A 19,991-nucleotide genomic window follows, 5' to 3' on the forward strand; every position below is an offset into this window, starting at 1 on the left:
TGCTTGGGAAATTCTAGGATTATGGTAGGCAGGTGGGGTATTGGTTGTGTTCCATCTGTGTTTTTCAGTATTATTGGTTAGTCTTTTAGTACCTCTGTTATCATCATCAATAACCGTGGTCTCAGTACCCCTTGGTGTCAGATGCCTCTCTCACTATTCCTTTCCGTTTTTCCCTGTCCAGTGTGGAGTGGCTTAGTTTCTGTAGACTAGTTCCCCACCGACCTACTGTATCATCTACCCATTCTCTGTGAGGTGTGCCTCTCCTGTTCCATTATGCCGAATACCAGGCTCTTGATTTTTCGTTCGTCATTCATTCTGCAAATATGCCCAAATAGTTGTAGCTTTCGTTTTATAACCTTCACCAACAGATTCTCTTTCGGCTGTATCTTTCTATATAATTCCTCATTGGTGACCTTCTGCATCCATTCTATTCTCAGAATCTTTCTATAACAACTCCTTTCAAATGCCAATATTCTTCTTTTCAAATCTTTCGTTAACACCCATGTCTCATATCTGTACATCTAGTACCTCTGTGCTTGTGGTTTAATTATCTGGTGGGAACATGGAAATGGAATTTGCAACAATCTCAAGGTGGAGGAGCTCTTGATCTAGCAAAGGAGTGGGCAAATGCTGGTCCATGGATTGAATCTGGTCAGCCAGGGCTAGTCCCTGGTGGGCCCCTAACTCTATTTCCCTGCACTTCAACAGTTATCAGATGATCACAGCTCTCATTGGCTGCAGGTTGCAATTTGCAGCCAGTGGGAGTGGTGGGACGCAGTGTCCTGATCCAGGCTACCTCTTGCCACTCCCATTGGTTGCAAACAGTTATCTGCTGCCAACAAGAGCTGTGATGGCCTGATACCTACAGAGGTGCAGCTAAACATCGTGGTGGGCCACCACATTTTAATTGCCCACCCCGACCTAGCAGGTTACTTGGTGGGAAGACCAGGAAGGGGAGACTGGATCACAGCAGAAGATAAAAAACAGGACATGGCTTGAATTATTATATTGTAATACCAACAGGTCACACTCAGAAACTGGTACCTTCTTGCACTACACACATGATAAAATGATGCTTACAGCCCAGAAATACCTTCCACTCTAAATACATAAAAACAGCTGTGGAGGAATCATAAGGGAAGAATGCAATAAGAGTAGGGTTTACAAGTAATTCTTTGACTATGACTGTACTTTCTGAGGGTATCTTTCCTTAAAGCATCAATATTGTTCTTTAGTTCTAGGTTTATATAAAGGTCAACTAATGCACTGTTGACAGTGCAAACAGATTGCACAAGAGCACAAAGAACCCTATGCAACTTGTCTGACAGGTTGTGGAAAGAAAGAGAGAAAAACATCCAATAGTAAGAAAGGATCTGTTTAAGACTATGTCTATACTAGCCCCAGAACTTCAAAAGGGGCATAATAATAAGCCTAATCAAAAGATGCTAATGAGGTGTTTCTATGAATATGCAGCACCTCATTAGCATAATGGCAGCCACAGCACTTTGAAAGTACTGCTTTCGCTTGTGTGCGGCTTGTCTACACAGGGTTCTTTTTGAAAGGACCCCGCACACTGGTTATAGGAATAAGAGGATTTCAAATTGTGCAGGGTCCTTTTAAAAAGGACCCCATGTAGATGAGCCACGCGAGCGAAAGCAGCTTTTTTGAAGTGCTTGTGGCTGCCATTATGCTAATGAGGTGCTGCATATTCATGACAGTACCTCATTAGCATCTTTCAGTTAGGTTCATTATCATGCCCCTTTCGAAGTTCTGGGGCTAGCCTAGACATAGCCCAAATGTAACACCAAACACACTAAATTGACTTTGGCCAGATCCCTTCTGCATCGCTTGATCCCTCTAATTCATATTCAAGAAATCACTCATAACAAAACAAAAATAAAAGCATTTATAGTTTTATTTTGCAACTGAAATGTGAAAAAAAAAGGAATCAGATGTACCAGTCAAACACAAATAAAGCAAAACATCAAATTCTGCCACAAAATTGTACTTAAATTTACTGGTGGTGAACTTCTAATCCATCAGAATTTAAATACAGTAATAAACCAATTCCAGAAAAAATATATTTCCCTTAAAATGGTATATATGTATGCCAAATACAATGCTATGCAATTTTAAGCAATTCTTGTTAAACAACTATTATTGTTTCAATACACTTTAAAATAGAGGAAGTTACACCACTGAAAATAGACCTCAATTTCCCTTTAGCCTCATTGCATAGTAAAGGTGGCTTTAGACTAAGAGCAACGATCAAACATGTAAATTTAGCATTACAGACATTCTTACTCAGATTGCAACATACATACAGATTGCTACCTTTTGTCTGCATAAATAATCAAAAAAATTAATCAAAGTTGCAACTTGTAATTAGTACAGTACATAATGAGTAACATTCCCTTTCTGTTCACAGTGATTCTTTCACAGCTACATTTAGGGTTCAGCTCACATTGGGCTTGTCTACACTACCACTTTCCTTTAAAGGAAAGATGGTATTTAGGGTGTTGGGAGTTTACTAATGAAGAGCTGCTGTGCATAGGCAGCAGTTCATTAAGCAAACTCCCCCGCAGCAACTTCGAAGTTTTGAGGAGTAAGGGGACTTTGAAGTTGCCCCGGCACTTTGAAGTACCAGCTGGTGAGCCGTGGCTAGAGGCATGCCGGTACTTCGAACTTTAAAACTTCGGCGTTGCCAGGGGGGTAAGGGAGATTTGCTTAATGAAGTGCTGCCTATGCACAGCACCACTTCATTAGTAAACTCCCAACATCCTAATTACCATCCTTCCTTCAAAGGAAGGTGGTAGTGTAGGCAAGCCCATTGAGTTTAACTATTTACTGTAATGGAAGCAGTGTCAAGACTGATCCACATATTAAGTGAGGTGGAGTCTTTCCATGGACTTCAATGAGTGTTGGAGCAGTCCCTCAAAGGCCAGTAAATATAATGTAAATGCTTTGCACTGTATATGCACATAAGCCATGCACCTTCCCCTGCTGCCAGCAACACACAAATCAACAGGATTTTGGTAACTGTCATCAAAACCTTTAGGCATGTAACCTTTACACTTTTCCCCCTATGTTTAAGTTTTTAATATGTACACTAGGAGATTTGTTTTATTTTTTATTAAAAGTTTAATTGGAATTGACTTTTAAAATCAGTCCCTTCCCAGTTATTTTCTTTTAAAAAGTTTATCATTCTTGTTAAATTTTAAATTATTTACATTTCACTTTAGTTCTGAAGCTCAGACAATAATACTAATCAATTCCTTTTTTTTTCCAATTAGTTTCTAGTAGCAGAATTTACTTTCTTGCACTAACATTATACTGTGTTGTGTTACATATAATGGAAAGGAAGTTTTTAATTGTTAGTTTAATTTTGAAATATAATTAAATGGTGTTTTACGGACTATAGATTTTACAGAAGTTCTCTCCAACTCAAAAACTCTAAATTGGGGACAAATTTTACATTACACTGACCCTTTAACTTAATTATTGTATAAAGTCTCTTTTGCCTCAGGTATGCACAAAATTGTAAAAGGTTTGCTTTTGAAGGGAAAAACACAAGTATTTGATTTGTTTCAGACTTCTAGTTTGTTAAAGCAATTATAATACCTCATTACTCCCAATGGTTGGCAAGGGAGCTGAACTCTAGCTGTAGATGTGACTTAAGGCAAGCAACAGAACCCTAAATTTTGGTCACCTGAATACTAGAACCCTATAATGAAAGGGCCACAGAGTGGTTTGGAGGATTGCTATTAAATTTAACAATATTGTTCCAACAGAGAATCTACATTTCTGAAGACACTCTAATAATGTTGTATTTCCCATTCCAGGAAACTAGCTGATGGGGGTGGCTGAGGAAAACAGTTAGGACAGGGCTGCACTGCATTGGTCCTTCATAAGAAGTTTTGAGAAGATCTCTTCTGAAAAAACTTCATTTGAAAGATTGTGACCACACAAAAAAAAGGGGATTAAAAAAAAAATCAGTCATCTTTCGATAGTGGCCACACCCCCATTTTTTTTTTTTTTTTTTTTTTTTTTTTTAAAAGAATGGGCCAGGAAACACCACGGATCGAAAAATTTGGTGCCCAGGAGGACTGCTCCTTCAAAGAAAGGGCCCCTGGGGTGTCTACTCTTGTTTTTTCTGAAATAATCTTTTTTGAAAAGGTGCTCTTCCTCATTCAAAAGCAGAAGAAGGCCGCCGGAAAAAGTGCTGTGTTCTGATTGAATATCAAAAGAATGCATTTTGTGTGTAGACGCTCTGCAGGATTTTTCAAGAGAGACGTGAATTTTTGAAAAAAACTTGTTCATGTAGATGTCACCTTAATACCAAGCTCTTTCTCCAATGCCATTTTGATATACATTTCATATTGGAAGCAGTAGCTTATTTCACTGCAAGGCATCTTGGCACACTGTCCTGCTATGGGCTTGTTTTAGTAGACACAAGAGACAAACGCCACTGTTGAAACCAAAATCGAACGTGTCCTAAAAATCACCCAATAAATTTAGATAACTGAAATCTAAGCCCACTTCTTGAAAGGCATGATAAAAGGTATTAGAGTAGTGTAACTAACAAAGCACTGAGCATTGTAGTTATGTTGGGTATTCATATGATTCAGGTCTCTTTAGTCAGAATATCCTTTTATATTTACATAGTTCTCCACATAAATAAGACTGAATAAATCATTATGTTCCCTAGAAATAGGGATATTATAGCATGTTCTGCTGTGTGAAAAAGGCTTTCTGGAAAGGGAATGTGTTAATATAGAAGAAAGCATGGTAGGACTGCCATTTAGGGTTTTTGGAAAAGCCTGTTTGGAATTATCCACGTACACATTTAGACACACAGTAGATAGACCTGGATTATAATCTTACCTTTTTCAAAGTATTTATTTACATGTACAGGTACTTGAAGTAGGTAAGGCTTCTTTTAAACAATCTCTATAAACAGCAAAAGCTTTGTTTTCTGGCATGCATGGGAGATGGGGTTGCAGTTAATCAAATGTGCCAGTTACTTAAACTTCTTTTTGCCAAACTCAAAAAATGTTTAAGAAATTAAATAACTTTACCTAATGCTACACTTTTAACACTATTATTATATACAGTATTGTAATTTACGACTCCTCTCCTGCCCCACGACCAAACACACACAACTTCCACAAACACTGGAAAATGATGCCAGATAGCTACCAGAATTTTTCCAGTTAACTGAAGGGGGAATTGTTTTGCCATCTATGGCAGATGCCAGCTAACCAAGTTTTCCAGATATTAAAGTGCCAAATAATAAAGCTTTTACTGTAGTTAGTTTTTGAGCACAGAGTTCATGATGATAAATGCTGGCCACAAAACAAATACTGCCTGGAATTACAAAATTTAAGTGTGTGTTTATTCCGCCTAGGTTTTAAAATCAATACCTCAACATAATCTAATATTCTTTCCAACTTTATTTATATTATTATCCTGTATACATCAGTGACGGTTTTCAGTGATCTCACGGTGTTCTGAAGAGAAAATTGGCATAAAAATGTTTCCTGACAAATAAATGGGGCCAACAGGCATAGTCCGAGGTCAAGAAAAAAAAAACCCTTAATATGTCTATCAAAGTAAACTATTAGGAATACAAATAATTTCCAAAACAGTTAAGAATACAGTGCTTAAATTAAGTCAACCCTTTAAATGGCTTAACTGATATTAATGCAGGAGTACAAAGATAATATACCTTAAAAAACGAACTTGTATTGCAAAAATCTATATTTACTAAAATTGACAATTTTGTGGAACATGATAAAGTGAGCAAACTGAGCTGTGCATGTAGTGAAAGCACCCTAGGAAATTGCAATTATGCTAAAAGTCACACCATAAAATTATATTCTTTTAAATCAGATTACAGGAAGGCTGAACTTTTACACATCTATTTGCTGTTTAGATAGGCTGCTTTTCTAATTGGCTGATATGCCAAACATGTTCAAGGGTAATCAGAATGCAACTTTACAGGTACTGTACATGTAAATTGTGTTCCACTGGTATATCTTTTCTATATAAATAATTTAGCGTGACAGTAAACTAGATCAAAAGTGATTCCTAGTTTTAAATTATAAGTTTGTTTCACTTCAAAATTCAGTTATTATTGATACGGAAACTTTTATCAGGTGAAAGTAACCATAGTAAACCACAGAGGGCTGGATCTCGTAACTTGCTGAGTGTATTCAATGCTCAGTGGTTTCAGTGGGATTTGCAAGATGCTCAGCATTGTGCTGGATAGGACCTTTAGTTATGCAAGACAAATACAGGTTGAACCTCAGTCTCGCATCCTCAGGACCTGATCTGTGCCAGATAAGAGAATTTGCTGGACAACAAGAGGTCAGTATTGTCTAGAACATTACCAAACACTTCCACTGCTTATTGGGCACTTAGAAGACATTTCGGGGTAAATTACAGCTAAACAACAGCACAGAACACAGAGCCAAGACTGGTGGCTGTAAACAAACTTCACAGGGCAATGGGAAAACTCGGCCACACCCATGATAAGTAGCTGTCTGGCTAACTAAAACCATGCTGGATTACAGAGTCTGCCAGATGAAAATGTTCTGGATTATAGAGGTTCAATCTGTATTTGAGGGTGAGATTTTCAAAAGCACTTGGCATTGGCATAACTCTGCTCCCACTGAAATGTAATGCTGAGCACTCTGTAAAATTCAGCATGAAAGCTTTAATTTTTCTCTTAATGTAAACAAGTATTTTATAAACTAAAATATTTTGAGATTGAGCAATTGCAATTGCTTATCACCTACTTATGAGAAATTCCAATTAATAAATCTCATTCAAAACCAAAGTCAAGTGATGGTCCATTTTCAATAATTTAAGTAAAATATTAAAAATAAATGTGTAATGTTTTGATTGCACATTAACCCTCCCTCAACAATGGATTTCAACTATAATCTGATCTGAAATGATACAGGAGCCCAGTACTTTAGGTCTGTGTACCTTTCTGATGGAAGCTGAGAGTGTTCAGTTCTTCACAGATTCACGTTGCTAGTACAGAGTAATGCAGCTGGCTTTTGCATACATCAGAGAATACAAACAATTTAAGGCATTTAAAGAATTCTTTCATGCTCCCAAATTCACCAGAACAAACAAAAACCAATGTTTACTTCCTCAAGGAAGTTTAGAGAGACAGCAGATGAAGAACTAAGAAACCAATCAGGCATTAACATTTATTAACACAAGACAAAGGAAACACCATCAATGCATTAAGGAACATTGTCTAGCCAGTTAAATTTAAAAATGTATACCTACTCTAATTTCCAATAAATAAAAAACCTTTATACATAATTACATAATGTTGTAGTCTGATTTTGACAATGGTAAATACGTGGACAGTAATTAAAGAAAAATTGCATTTAGGCTAAAAATGTAATTTTATTTTTACAATTTTATATCCAGGACAATTGGTGTGACCCAACTTAATCACGCAGTTATCAGAAATGCAGGGTAAGTGTTAACAGACTGACTTTTATATAAAAGTACTATAATTTTATGCCACAAATACTTTTGCTAGGGCAGTAATCATACAAAATTAAGGTGTATAAGAACTTAATTAGTTCAGGGCTAACTGTTGTCAGAGTACACTGCAGCTCTCAACTCAGATTCATGGCATGGACACTAATGGGATGTTTATTTTGATTCCATAGCGAGATGAATTGCATAAAGCCAAACTGGAGTGCAGATCTGAATATGAGCAGGTTTGCCACTTTGGACTCACTGCTAGATTCAAAAGGTACCATACATGGTTATAGGGGGCCCAGGCAAATCTAGCTGTCCACAGGAACAGCTAGTACCAAAGCCTTTGGTGGCCAGCCAGATTCCTGAATCTAAATGTCAGGAATCATTCACATAAAGAGGATTCTCCTCTGTTAAAATGAGAAAATATTTTAGAGTGCATTGGTTATATCTCTCAAGGCTCTCCCGAGATAAATCACATAAGTTAATCAGTTTGGAAGAGCATGACTTAGCCTCCCAACCTCAAAGAGACATTAGTAACTACCACTTAGTGCTGTATAACTAGTTATTTACAGAGAAACTGTAAGGATTAGATTACGTTCCCATCTATAGATTTTCAAACTGAGACAACGCAATGACTTGGCCAAGGCTACATAGCAAGTCAGCATCAGAACTGATTAGAATCCAGGACTTCCTGGTCTTCAGAACATGCTTTCTTCCTATTATACTGAACACACTCAAGAGGCATCCCATAGTCTCAAAATTGGCCATTTCTATATGCCACTTATCAGGAAACAATATGTGGGCTTTGTGGTCACTGAAGGGTCAAAAAGACTGTACATTACAATTTGAATCCATTAGTAGTCCCTAGTCACAGAACTGTATGGCTCAAGATATAGTAATTAAAATCACACCAAACTGGACAGATTTTAAAAATTAATCAGTTTCTAGAAATCCAAGCAGAGATGGACAGAGGAGAAATCAAAATCATGGAGCTTTTCTGTGTCAAAGAGAGAACTTCAGCCTTTCAGACTGAAAATTCCAAAATGCCACTCTAGAAGAATCACTCTCCTCTGCACATATGAGCAATCCTTGATTAAATTTATATTACATTTGTGAATTTTCATAAATACGGTTCTAATCAAAGAAATTTCTAGAGTAGTCCTGTGGTTTTTGCCCAATAGACATGGATTTAAAATTGTTAAAATAATACATAAAAAGTAATTTGGATATAAAATGTCCTTTCAGAAAAGTCTGGAGAACAAAATGAGGTTGCATTGCTAATCATCCTGGGCATGCAAGGAAAGTGTGTAATAAAAAGGAAAGATACTCTCAACGTGGTCAGGGCTCATGGGCAATTTATATGCTTGTATCTAGCTGACCTATACTGGCATTTAGTTTGTATCAGCAACACCTACCCACATATTTGTCAATTTCCTCATTTCTGCAGTAAAATGTTAAAACCACTTTCATATGGAGGTGATGTACATTTTATAACTACCTAGCAGCAAGACTGTAGAAATACTGTTCATTTAAAATATCTGTGAGGGTGTTATTTCAAAATCTAGGAATTTAACATCCACTCTTAGGAATGTAATTTTTAAGTTGCTTGTTTCTCTCCCTGTGTTAGACTTGCCATAGTCAATGCAGGTGTACCCTTTCACTTCTATAACAAATTAACGATAAATACCATGAGACTATATTCAGAGCTTTAGGTTTGAATTTTAAAACACTAACCCCCCCGGCGAAGAAGTGTTGTTCAGGATTCATAAGGGGTGGATTTCATGTACAGCACCACTGCTTGTTTACAGATGGCTGTCAAAGCAGCATTTAATATAGTTGTTAAAGAATGCATACTGTATACCTGTTACAGGGGTAAATACATATTAAAATATTTTAAGCATGTATTTCCATAACAGACCACACGTGGCCCAAAAGAGCTCTTGCAGTTTCTACTATCAGGCCTTATATGCTTCCAATATTTTGTTTTCTTAATCAGAAAGGGAATAAACAAGAAATTCAACTATGCTCAAATGCTTCCAAAGGTTAAATGAAAGATTATTTTGAGTTGATTCTCAAATCTTGTCCTCAGACCACTGTGCCAGAGAACTACCATAACTTCCAGTGTTTAGTGTTCATGCACATCTTCAGCCTTCTGCTTTTCAGCATTTATAAAGGCTGCAAACTGACCCAACTATTTCAGGATACTGTAATCTTGACTTTTTGGAAGGTACTTCCACCGTGCATGCACTAGAACAACATTCTCCTTTGCTTTCCATTGCCATTTTGTTCCTTTTTTATTTTTTAATTTCATTACTAATTGCAGTCAACTCTTCCAAAATTACCAAATTCTTCCTGTTGCATGCCTCAAAGAAATTAAAGGTATTTTCCTTATAAAGCCCCTATACACATTACATTTGTTGCTTTAACTGTGGGCACACTGTGGAATAAATTAAACGTGGAGCCATAACCCCAGCAATGAATTTAATTGTTTTTGTCAATCTATGCCATAATCTCAGCTTTCTGTTTTACAATCACAAAGCTCTGTAATAAGGTAAAACCAAAGCTGTCACAGAAGGATGTATCCGTTTCAGTTAAGCATTCTGGATATGCAGTGCAGTTTCTACCTATTTTTTATTTTGTCATGTTTAAAGCTTAAATACTTCAGTCTCATTTAGGAAGATCTGCCTTGAAAACAGAGGCTTCTACACACTATGACGTATTCTGGCCAGCAATATAAGACTACATATATATTTAATTAGGTAAACTTATGTAGTATTTGTATTTTTCACATTAGATATAATGTATGTAATTTATGTTAAGGACTTCAAAAATTACAAGTCCTCTAACTTCCGATTTCATCATTACTTAATTCGTGTAGATAGAAAATGGGCTAAGTATATTAACATTTACTTTTTTAAAACATTGGCAAAATCCATTTTAAATTAAAGAAACATCTATAGGAATAAGTAAGTCTTCATTTCAGAGGGAGTTATTGTGTTGGTTATGGCACAATTTTAAATAAGCAGTGAGATCCCATGAAATGGATAGCTACAGTTGCAAAGTATGTTATATGCTGCAGGCTCTCTTCTTAATAGTTTATTATCATAAGTAAATAAACCCTCCCCTTATAGAATCATAAAACAGTATTAGATAAAAATACAAATATATACAACAGATGAAAAAAGTAACACTACTGTAAAGGCCTTAGGAATTTTGTAACTCACACTTGTCAACTTTGCATTGTCTATTAAGCTAATGTTCAGTAAACTGTTACAAACATTTTCCATTGCATACCATATTTCCATTTGATCCTCAGTTGTTGATGAGATCATAATTCCAGAGGATGAAATGAAGGGAATATGGTAGCAAGCATAATCTTTACATCAAGTATTAGTACTTTTCACCAGCTTCACTTCTATAGCCATTATTTGGTTATTTTAGTGGTCCTACAAAGTTTGTGAACATTACCCCCTCTGCATCATTACATATTATATGCCACGTAGATGGGATCTAACTGATCAGCCAGGAAACTGTCACGGAGATGCATCCGTTGCTTTTCTCCTCTGGAATTGATGGGAATAACTCCTGGATCAACCACCACCACAACTCCCACAATTAGGTAATGTTCTTCCAGAACCACATTGGTAACTAGAGGTACTAAATCAAGGGCTTCCTGTTCACAGCCGCACAGCTCCACAACAACCACCAGCAAATTGGTCCATGTGAATACAGCACTGAAATGTAATAAAAATATTCATTTTTGTTCAGGTCTACAGATATTGTGGATGTGTACACACAGTGCATATACCAGACCTTGCTTGTTACAGAACTGTTAGGTACCCAGTCTGTGGAAGGCAAGTCTAGCACAATTAACATATGATGTAGCATATGTTTGAACTCTTCACGCTTGTGAGGAGACTACACGTCCAGTATTTAGCAAGGAAATAGTGGTAATAAGCTGAAGGGAATGAGAGGGAAAGTGACTGAGAAACTGCATAATAAAGTTACATTTCTGACTTTGAACAGGATTCCTAGCCACAGTCCTTTCTACCTTTGAGAACAAGTGCTCCCATTTTCCTCTCCAAGGCTATGTCTACACTAGAGGAAACTTCAAATGGGTCTGCTAATGGCCAAGTCAGAGAATACTAATGAGGTGCTGAAAAGAACATTCAACACCTCGTTAGCATGCTGTCGGCCATGGCACTTGGAAAGTGCTGCGTTTCGCTCGCGCACGGCTCATTTACACAGGGGTCCTTTTCGAAAAGACCCTGCAAACACTGAAATCCCCTTATTCCTATTGGCATGCTAATGAGGCACTGAATATTCATTTCAGCACCTCATTAGTATTCTCTGATTAGCATGGCCATTTCAAAGTTTTCCCCTAGTATAGACATAGTCCAAGAGTCCCAGATTATTATATTCACATTGCGTAAGGCTCCAGAACAGTTTTGTTTTCTTTCAGGCATATTAAGTGGCTGCATTGTCTTTAAGGTGTCTGAGTTCCCAACCCACGTGAAGGCATCCCTTTGAGGATGCAGATGTCCTTAAAATAAATGTGTGGGAGCAAAAAAAGCAGAGGAGACTTGTCAAAGGCCACTGCAAATTTCCACCACTTAATTGACAAGCAGATCATGATGCTACTTCTTACTTGCAAGCTAAACACTACTCTCAGTTCTGCTGATGAAAAGGGTAAATTGTTCCTTACACATTAACAAAGAGGAGATTGGAGTTCATACTTTGTCACCTTCAGCTAAGGCTCTTGACATAATATAAGTAAATGAGGCCTCAAATTAAGTATACACAATATACTGAAGGGAAAACTGAGGTACTGAATAGTTATATGACCTGCCTGTAGTTATACAGCAAGTCTATGGTGGACCTAGGAACAGAACTCATCTGACTCCTAGATTTGTGCTTTACTACTTGATCCTACTACTCTGTTCAACCATCTTCTATACTGCTAGGTAAATGGGGATATGTGCATTCCCCATTGTTCTAGTTTACCATTCAGCAATGCTCCTGTGTGTCCGAGATACTGAAGTCTCTATGTCAATTGGATGGTAACGGAGTCCTCTCAGCTCCAAAGTTTCATCCAGTGCTCCTACGACATACAGTGCATCATGGCGATCTGATGTTGGGGGAATGAAAAATTACACACACATTTTAAAATAAGGGACAGAAAAAGTTAAGTAGTGCTGTGAGTAAAACTTTACAAATTGTGATCTTGGTGTATTCTCTAGTGGCCAATCAAATGGTAGAATTATTTTAGCCTTGACAAAAGCCATGTTTAAACTTGAAACTTTTCTTAAAAAGAATACATATACTGGGTCAGACTGAAGGTCCTTCTAGCCCAGTGGCCTGTCATCCAACAGTGGCCAATGCCAGAACGTAATCAAGTGATTCAACCACTCCTACTCCCCATTCCAAGCTTTGAAACAAACAGAAGCTAGGGATTCCATTCCTGCCCATCCTGGCTAATAACAGTTGATGGACCAATCCTCTATTAGTTTATCAAGCTTTTTTTTTTTTTTTTTTTTTTTTTTAAAGTTGTGGCAGTCCTGGGGCTAAGTGGGAGAGAGCCTCAGCTCTGCTTCTGTGGAGGGGGCGGGGCCAAGGGCATTTGACCCACAGCACAGACTGCAGCACTCAGCCTCTCCCTCCCAACGACATGCAGCTGGGGCCAGAAACAAAATAGCAGTGGCGGTAGTTGGAGCACCAGGTCCCTTTGAAACACTGGTCCTGGGGGCTATTGATCCTCTGCTCTCCCCTGCTGGTGGATGAGTCCCCATTATTTTATATGAATAGTTGGGATTATCAAAACAAAAAAGCAGTCATGTAGCACTTTAAAGACGAACAAAATAATTCATTAGGTGAGCTTTCATGGGACAGACCCACTTCTTCAGACCATAGCCATACCAGAACAGACTCAATTCCCAGGAAAGCTTTTCAATATGGATTACTTTGCATTTATCAACATTAAAATTCATCTGGCATTTTGTTGCCCCATCATCTAGTTTTATAAGATCCTTTTGAAGCTCTTCCATGTCTACTTTGGACTTAACAGTCTTAAGCAGTTTTGTATCTGCAAGTTTTTCCACATCACTCCATGCCCCTTTCTCCAGATGATTTAAGAATACATTGTACAGGATTGGTCCCAGTACAGACATAACCCTGAGAATTTGCAGATATTTGCTTTATATCCACAGGTGTCTGCATCCATGAATGTCAATGCAGATATCTGCCGCTAATTTTTTGCAGATGTGGAAACAAAATTTGTATCCCCGCAGCACTCTACCTACACACCCCTTTGGGAAACCACTAGTTATCTTTCTCCATTCTGCAAACTGACCATTTATTCCTACCTTTTGTTTCCTATCTTTTAACCAGGTATTCCATGAAAGAACCTCCCCCTTTTATCCCGTGACAGCTTACTTTGTTTAAAGAGCCTCTAGTGAGGGACCTCGTCAAAGGCTTTCTGCAAATCTAAGTACACTGTTATCCACTGATTCCCCCTTGTCCATATGCTTGTTCACTTTTGAGTTCTTTCAAAGCTCTTGTTTTGAAAACCGTCTTGGTCCTGGTAACTAATTACAGTTTATTAGTTTGTTCCAAAACCTCCTCTAATGACACCTACATCTAGGATGTTCCTCAGATGTGTCACCTAAAAACAATGGCTTGGATTTGTAAATCTCCCTCACTCCCTCAGCATGAAAATCGATGCAAAGAATTCATTTATTTTTTCCACAATGACCTTATTGTCCTTGAGTGCTCCCCTTTAACATCTTGATCATCCAGTGGACCCACTGGCTGTTCAGCAGGCATTCTGATATACTTATTTTGTCTAGCTGTTCTTTAAATTCCTTTTTGGCCTTCCTAATTATATTTTTACATTTCATTTGACATAGGAGTTTATGCTCTCTTCTGTTTTCCTCAGCACGATAATACTGACTAGGGGTGTGATTCTTTATGATATTTTTATACCAGCAAAAAGCCTTAATATAGATTAAGTTATACTAGCAAAAAAGTCCTTTTGATGGCACAATCAGTTTCTCCACTAAGGCCTTACAGCTACAGCTATATTATCAAATCCGCTAGCATACAGAGTGTGTGCTCTTCCTTCTTACCAGCATAACATGCTCCAGAAAGTTGCAGTTATAAGGGGAAAATAGCCTGGAATAAAAACTGCTACAGTCACAATCAGACAAGACTCGTATCTGAAATCACATCTCCTTTGACAGAGCTGTGTCAGGGAATGATTCACCTATACAAACCCAAGAAGTACATCATGAGAAATAATCCACTGTGTCAAATGCCAGGGTAGGTGGATGCCTTTCCTGAGATAGGTAGAGGATAAGAGGCCTCATAACTCTCTACAGTGGCACCTGTTCTTTAAAAAGGGGTGCAATTAACTGAAGCCTAAAAAAAAGCTATTTCATCCCTACTGCCCAGTGAACAGTCAGACACAGAACACACTAGGAAAATAAAGAGTTTTTTTGGATATTATTGTTCCTGCCTGAAGGATGCTACAAACCGCCAGATACCTGAGGTTTGGAGACATGGTGCTAGAGAAGAAATTAAAATCAATAGTTTTAGCTTCAGTGAGTATGAGGGGAAGGCTGGAGCAAATTCACATTATCAGCAGAAAACAAGCAAAATTCTCTGTCTCTGCTAAAAAGGAGAAAAGGAACCATTTTTAGCTTACCTCCACTGGCAGCTGTGAGCTCCGTCCGGCGAACAAAGCCAAGGTATCCAGTTCTAGCCCAAAGTGTCTGAGCAGGATCACCAAAGCTCAGACGAGTGTTGAAATGATCAGCTTGAAGGGACTCATTATCATAGATGGTGTAATAACCACTGGCCGTGTGGGGACTGTTCACCCAAATCTATAGAAGAGATAATACTGTTCTAAGTATTGCAGCATAGCTGTTTTAGTCTGTATGTGCAAAAACCAGGAGAAGTCCTATGGCACCTTAAAGATTAATGGACTTATCAGAGCATACGCTTTCATGGACAAAGGCCCACTTTGTCAGATGCATCTTTGCCTACAAAAGCTTATGCTTCAATAAATCTGTATGTCTTTAAGGTGCCACAGGACTTCTCATTATTATATGGTTCTGAGAATCACACACAATAGAAATGGAGCCATCTTCAAGCAAAATGATTAAAGGCACTGGACTTCACAAAGAAATCACTGAGTGACTGAATTACAAAAGGAAGTTTTCTTTATTGAAAATTTAGTTGGCAGTGTTACTATTTAGCAGCTTAGCTTTGGGTGCCCAAAGATCAGTCCAAGGGCCAAACATATCCTGCAGAGTTTTAAAATGCACTTTCCAACTGCCCTCTCCCTATAATGACAAGAGGAGAAGGATGGATAAAGTGCAGGTTTTTATTGCTTGTGTATTCAACCAACAGTTTCCATTTATATATAAATACAGGTCTAACAACAACCAAATAATCAGAACAGCCTGCAGGTTCAATTGCACATTTGATGGTTCCTTTAGAATCTTGACTGCTAGTTATTGTAATTGAGGTGCAGTACCCCAACAACTAATTTAAAATTTCAGTGGAGTGAACATTCATTTCTAAAATTATTTGTTGTGCTTCACTTTAAACATTACACATAATGGCCCCACACAAGCTCTAGGTATCCCAACAGTACTTAGCTTTCTAAACACCCAGCAGCATTAACCCATATGTATAAACAAACTCTGCCAACCAACAGCTCTCAAATAATCAAGTGGAGATAATATAGCTCAGTCAGCAGACAAAAACAGAGAAATTCCCAAAAGAGCAATTAAATCAGCAGCTACCTCCCCAAGATGAGAGTCTCCAACAGGCCCTTTGGTCTCAGGATTGACTATAATCACTTTGACTCCAGGCAAAATCTAAAGGACACACAAGGAAAGTTGGCAAATCAATTCAAGGACTTCTACCTGTAGGCATCCAAAACATAAAAACACTAAGTCCACCTCTTGATTTTTATGAGCATGGGTTTCCCTTTTGTGACATGTGTATACCCAGCTGTGTGCACACATCTACATTACACAGCATATTAAAATCTGACTAATGTAACAGCAGGAATTCAACCATCAAGGTTCAAGTGAGTGAGGAATTCTGGGGCTATAAATTCAGGACACCTGGGTTAATCCCTATATGTTTGTTGAGAGTGTGCATAATGAAGTCTGCCCAAAACATTTGGAAAACTGTTTTTATTGTTGTTATGGAGCAGAGAGTTGGAGGATTGGGGATACAAGAGCTGAGAGGCAGAGCATGGGGCAAGTGATTGAGCTGCTGGAGAAAGGGAACTGGGCCCACCAAAACTGGCACTGCCTGCAGCTGGTACTAGGCATATACAGCATAAGGCATTACTAAATTTGGGGCACAGTGGTGCCCTACATAACTGCATATGCCTAAGGATGGCCCTAAGCAGACTGCTTAAAGAACTCTAATAAAATGAAAATATTTACTGTAAAATATAATCAGCTCCGACTCCCAAATTGTTTTAGTGCATCACAATATGGGAACTGCAATGGAAGTTACAAAAAAGCCTGCTATTAAAGTGAAACAAAGACTAACATAAGAGTTGATCATCTTTCCCTTTCCATACCACCTGCCTGGTTTAACACAGATGCCTCACAAAACTACAAATTCACATATAAAATGTTACTTAAGGACAAATACACAGACACCTAGTCACGAACTCTGTGCACCGAGCCATTAGAAAGTGAATGTGAAATTACCTTCCCAGATTCTGAAAGCAGCAGGCTTTGTGGAGCTCCCCTCTCTACCAAACGTACTCTGAAGAGAAAATATGATGAAAAGCAAGAACTTTATTTACTATCTTGGAAGAAAGACTCTGATGTCCAATACAATATTTGTTCAGGAGGTTATGTGCTGGGTGAATAATAAATAAAATACAATGTAAATATACCATACCTGTCATGTCTTAAGGATTTCAGATCTACGTATACTGTGGTAGGGTCAGGCCCAGAAGTCCCCTAAAGGTTAACATTAAAGAACATGGTTATATTTTCTATTTGTAACTATATTACTATCATTTGTAACTAATATAAAGTGTAAAAACCATACAGAAGAACAGAGAGTTGTATGAATAATCCTCCCTTCCTCAAAACAACCTTCTCCCCTCCCTCTCCATGCACAAAAAGCATTACATATTAGACACTGGCTCCTGTGAGACACTCTGGGAATGATCCAAGCTGGGCTGCTTGATTAGTACAAATGCTGAGTGTGTGTTTGGGCCACCTGAAAAAGTGCCCTCACATCTCACGCACATCATCTTTGTCCCTGTTTCCTGCTGAAAGAATGTCACATAGTTAGCCTTCATTTTAGAATCTATTTCTCTTTACTCTGTTTCCTAATAACTCTTCAAAGAAAAAATTCACCAAATATCAAACTGTTTCAAGTTTCACTTTTTAAAAGATCAAATACTAATTATGAGGCTGGGCTCAAATCCACTGCATTGACAAAGACAAGGTAATCTGTGCCCAAGCCAAAGCAAAAATGTTTCCTTATGCTTCATACAGATACCATAATTCATCTTCATATTTGCCACCCCTATAGCTGCAGCAGAGATACAAGCATAGACAGGCTACCAGCTGATAACATCTCTGAGTTCTGAACACTCCAATGACTGCCCTTACCTGGGGAGCAGCAATACTAGGAAACCTGGAAAAAAATGCTGGAATAGATACAATCTTATAATGAGCTGCGCCTTGAGAGAAATTGTTCTTGTCACTACCCCTCCCATTCCTAACTAATCTCACAGTTACTGCTTACTTGGAAATACAGTAGTTTGGAAGTATATGAGGTGTTTTTAGATTTTTTTAATGCAATCTGGCAGCAGGAAACAAGGAGAAATTGCCTGCAATATGTGCCTTGCTGCTGTCCACAGAGCACCAGAGTGCTCATAAGACAAGTTTGAGCTAAGTTAACAAAACAGTGTTGCCTATGATGTGTTGCCTATGATGAGTTTGCCAATGCTGAGCTGAGTGGAATTTGGAAGATTGGTGCTACTGACAATATAATGGTCTTCTGCATTAAATACCTGTAAACAGATAGCTATGTTGACTCTTGACCCAAAAGTGGTGCTCACAGCACGGGATGACAGGCCAATGTCTTTGAAAAGCTTGGAGAAGGACTGAGTGAGAGAAGTTCGTGGCCGTTCTTCTGCAACCACCACGCAGGTCCGGACACAGGACAGATTAATTCCTCTTGCCTGAAATGTGGTGCAGACACAGACAAATGCAAACAATTCCTGCTCTGCTTTTGACAAATGAAGTAGAGTCCCAGAGTAGTTCACCCTCCCTCTCCACAAACAGCCAAAGAAAACACTTCCAGAAGTGAAGGACACCCCCATTATTTCATTCAAGATTAAGGTAACTTATTGTGTCCCAGCTGGCAGGCTATCAAATGTGACTGATTCCAGAAGTCCAAAAAGCATACATGGAATAATGGTATTCTGATTCCTATTAAGCTCTAAGGAACACAACTCGGCCTTTCTGTACTACCTCCTCCACAAGCTTAACTAAGTCTTATGACAACTCTTCTGGGTAGTTCAGGACTATCACTCCCATTTTACAGATAAGGGCAATGGATGAATGGGTGAAATGACTTGTTCAAGGTCACAGTGAAGCTAAGGCAAAGCAGGACATAGAGCCTTTGGTTACGTGCTCTAACTACTGGAAAATAATCACTGCTGCTCCCTATTTAAAAAAAAAAAATCGAAAACAGATAGCAATATCAGCTTTGCAGAGCTGCCCAGTGAACTATGTGATTTGGGAATATCATGGAATACCATGCAAAGCACAACGTTTCAGAATATTTTATGCCATCAGTGGTGCATGATTGAGCCCAGACTTAGTAGATGGACTGTAAAGCCAGTTTTTGCAAAATGGATGCAGGAAGTAATCATAAACATATATCATTTTTTTTTTTTTTTTTGGTCCTGCTCTTCCAGAGAGTTATGCTGCTGCTTAATGGCCTGGCCTGCAGATACACTGCATCTTCAGGTGGCTGACAGCCCTGAAGCAGGCTAATGGCATATAGTTGACTATTTGTGCAGCATGATGTTGCTGCTACCGCCTCCACCTTCTGAGGTTTGCGCGAACAGTCATCATATGCTTTATGTCAAGGCTGGGCATCAGCTTTTAAAATCAGTGTAAAATACTGATGAAAGGTCTCACCTTTAACACTTCAACTTGATTTCCAAGTCCCTTTGTGCACAACTCCATGACTGAATAGGAACAGAATGTGTCCCTTATTCTGTACTGACTGACAGCGGAAAGCCAGAGGAAGAGATTAGATTCCAACTCCATAGGAGGAATTAAGATCGACTGGTGACCAGAATACACGCTGCCATGGAAGATTAGAGAGAGGAAGATTTTATTATAAAAGCTGGTTAGCATTAAGTTATTTATTTATTTGGTCACAATAGGCAGTGGTGTTAGGATCAAATGTAGGTA

The 19,991-nt window shown here is 38.3% G+C and overlaps 1 protein-coding gene across 1 annotated transcript in view; it reads right to left on the bottom strand.

Annotated features, from left to right (window-relative positions):
• Positions 1-1,835: 1,835 nt before the first annotated feature.
• Positions 1,836-19,991, bottom strand: part of DIP2B (disco interacting protein 2 homolog B) — a 131,695-nt gene continuing 113,539 nt past the window's right edge. The window contains exons 31-38 of the mRNA XM_074980353.1: positions 19,713-19,881; positions 18,575-18,745; positions 17,446-17,507; positions 17,250-17,307; positions 16,320-16,394; positions 15,215-15,392; positions 12,517-12,640; positions 1,836-11,246 (exon numbers count right to left, since the gene is read on the bottom strand). Of these exons, the coding sequence (XP_074836454.1) occupies positions 10,994-11,246; positions 12,517-12,640; positions 15,215-15,392; positions 16,320-16,394; positions 17,250-17,307; positions 17,446-17,507; positions 18,575-18,745; positions 19,713-19,881 (1,090 nt within the window). The 3' untranslated portion in view covers positions 1,836-10,993. The remainder of the gene's footprint in view (positions 11,247-12,516; positions 12,641-15,214; positions 15,393-16,319; positions 16,395-17,249; positions 17,308-17,445; positions 17,508-18,574; positions 18,746-19,712; positions 19,882-19,991) is intronic.

The sequence above is a fragment of the Carettochelys insculpta genome, chromosome 29 (assembly GCF_033958435.1).
Source record: "Carettochelys insculpta isolate YL-2023 chromosome 29, ASM3395843v1, whole genome shotgun sequence".
NCBI classification, from domain to species: domain Eukaryota; kingdom Metazoa; phylum Chordata; order Testudines; family Carettochelyidae; genus Carettochelys; species Carettochelys insculpta.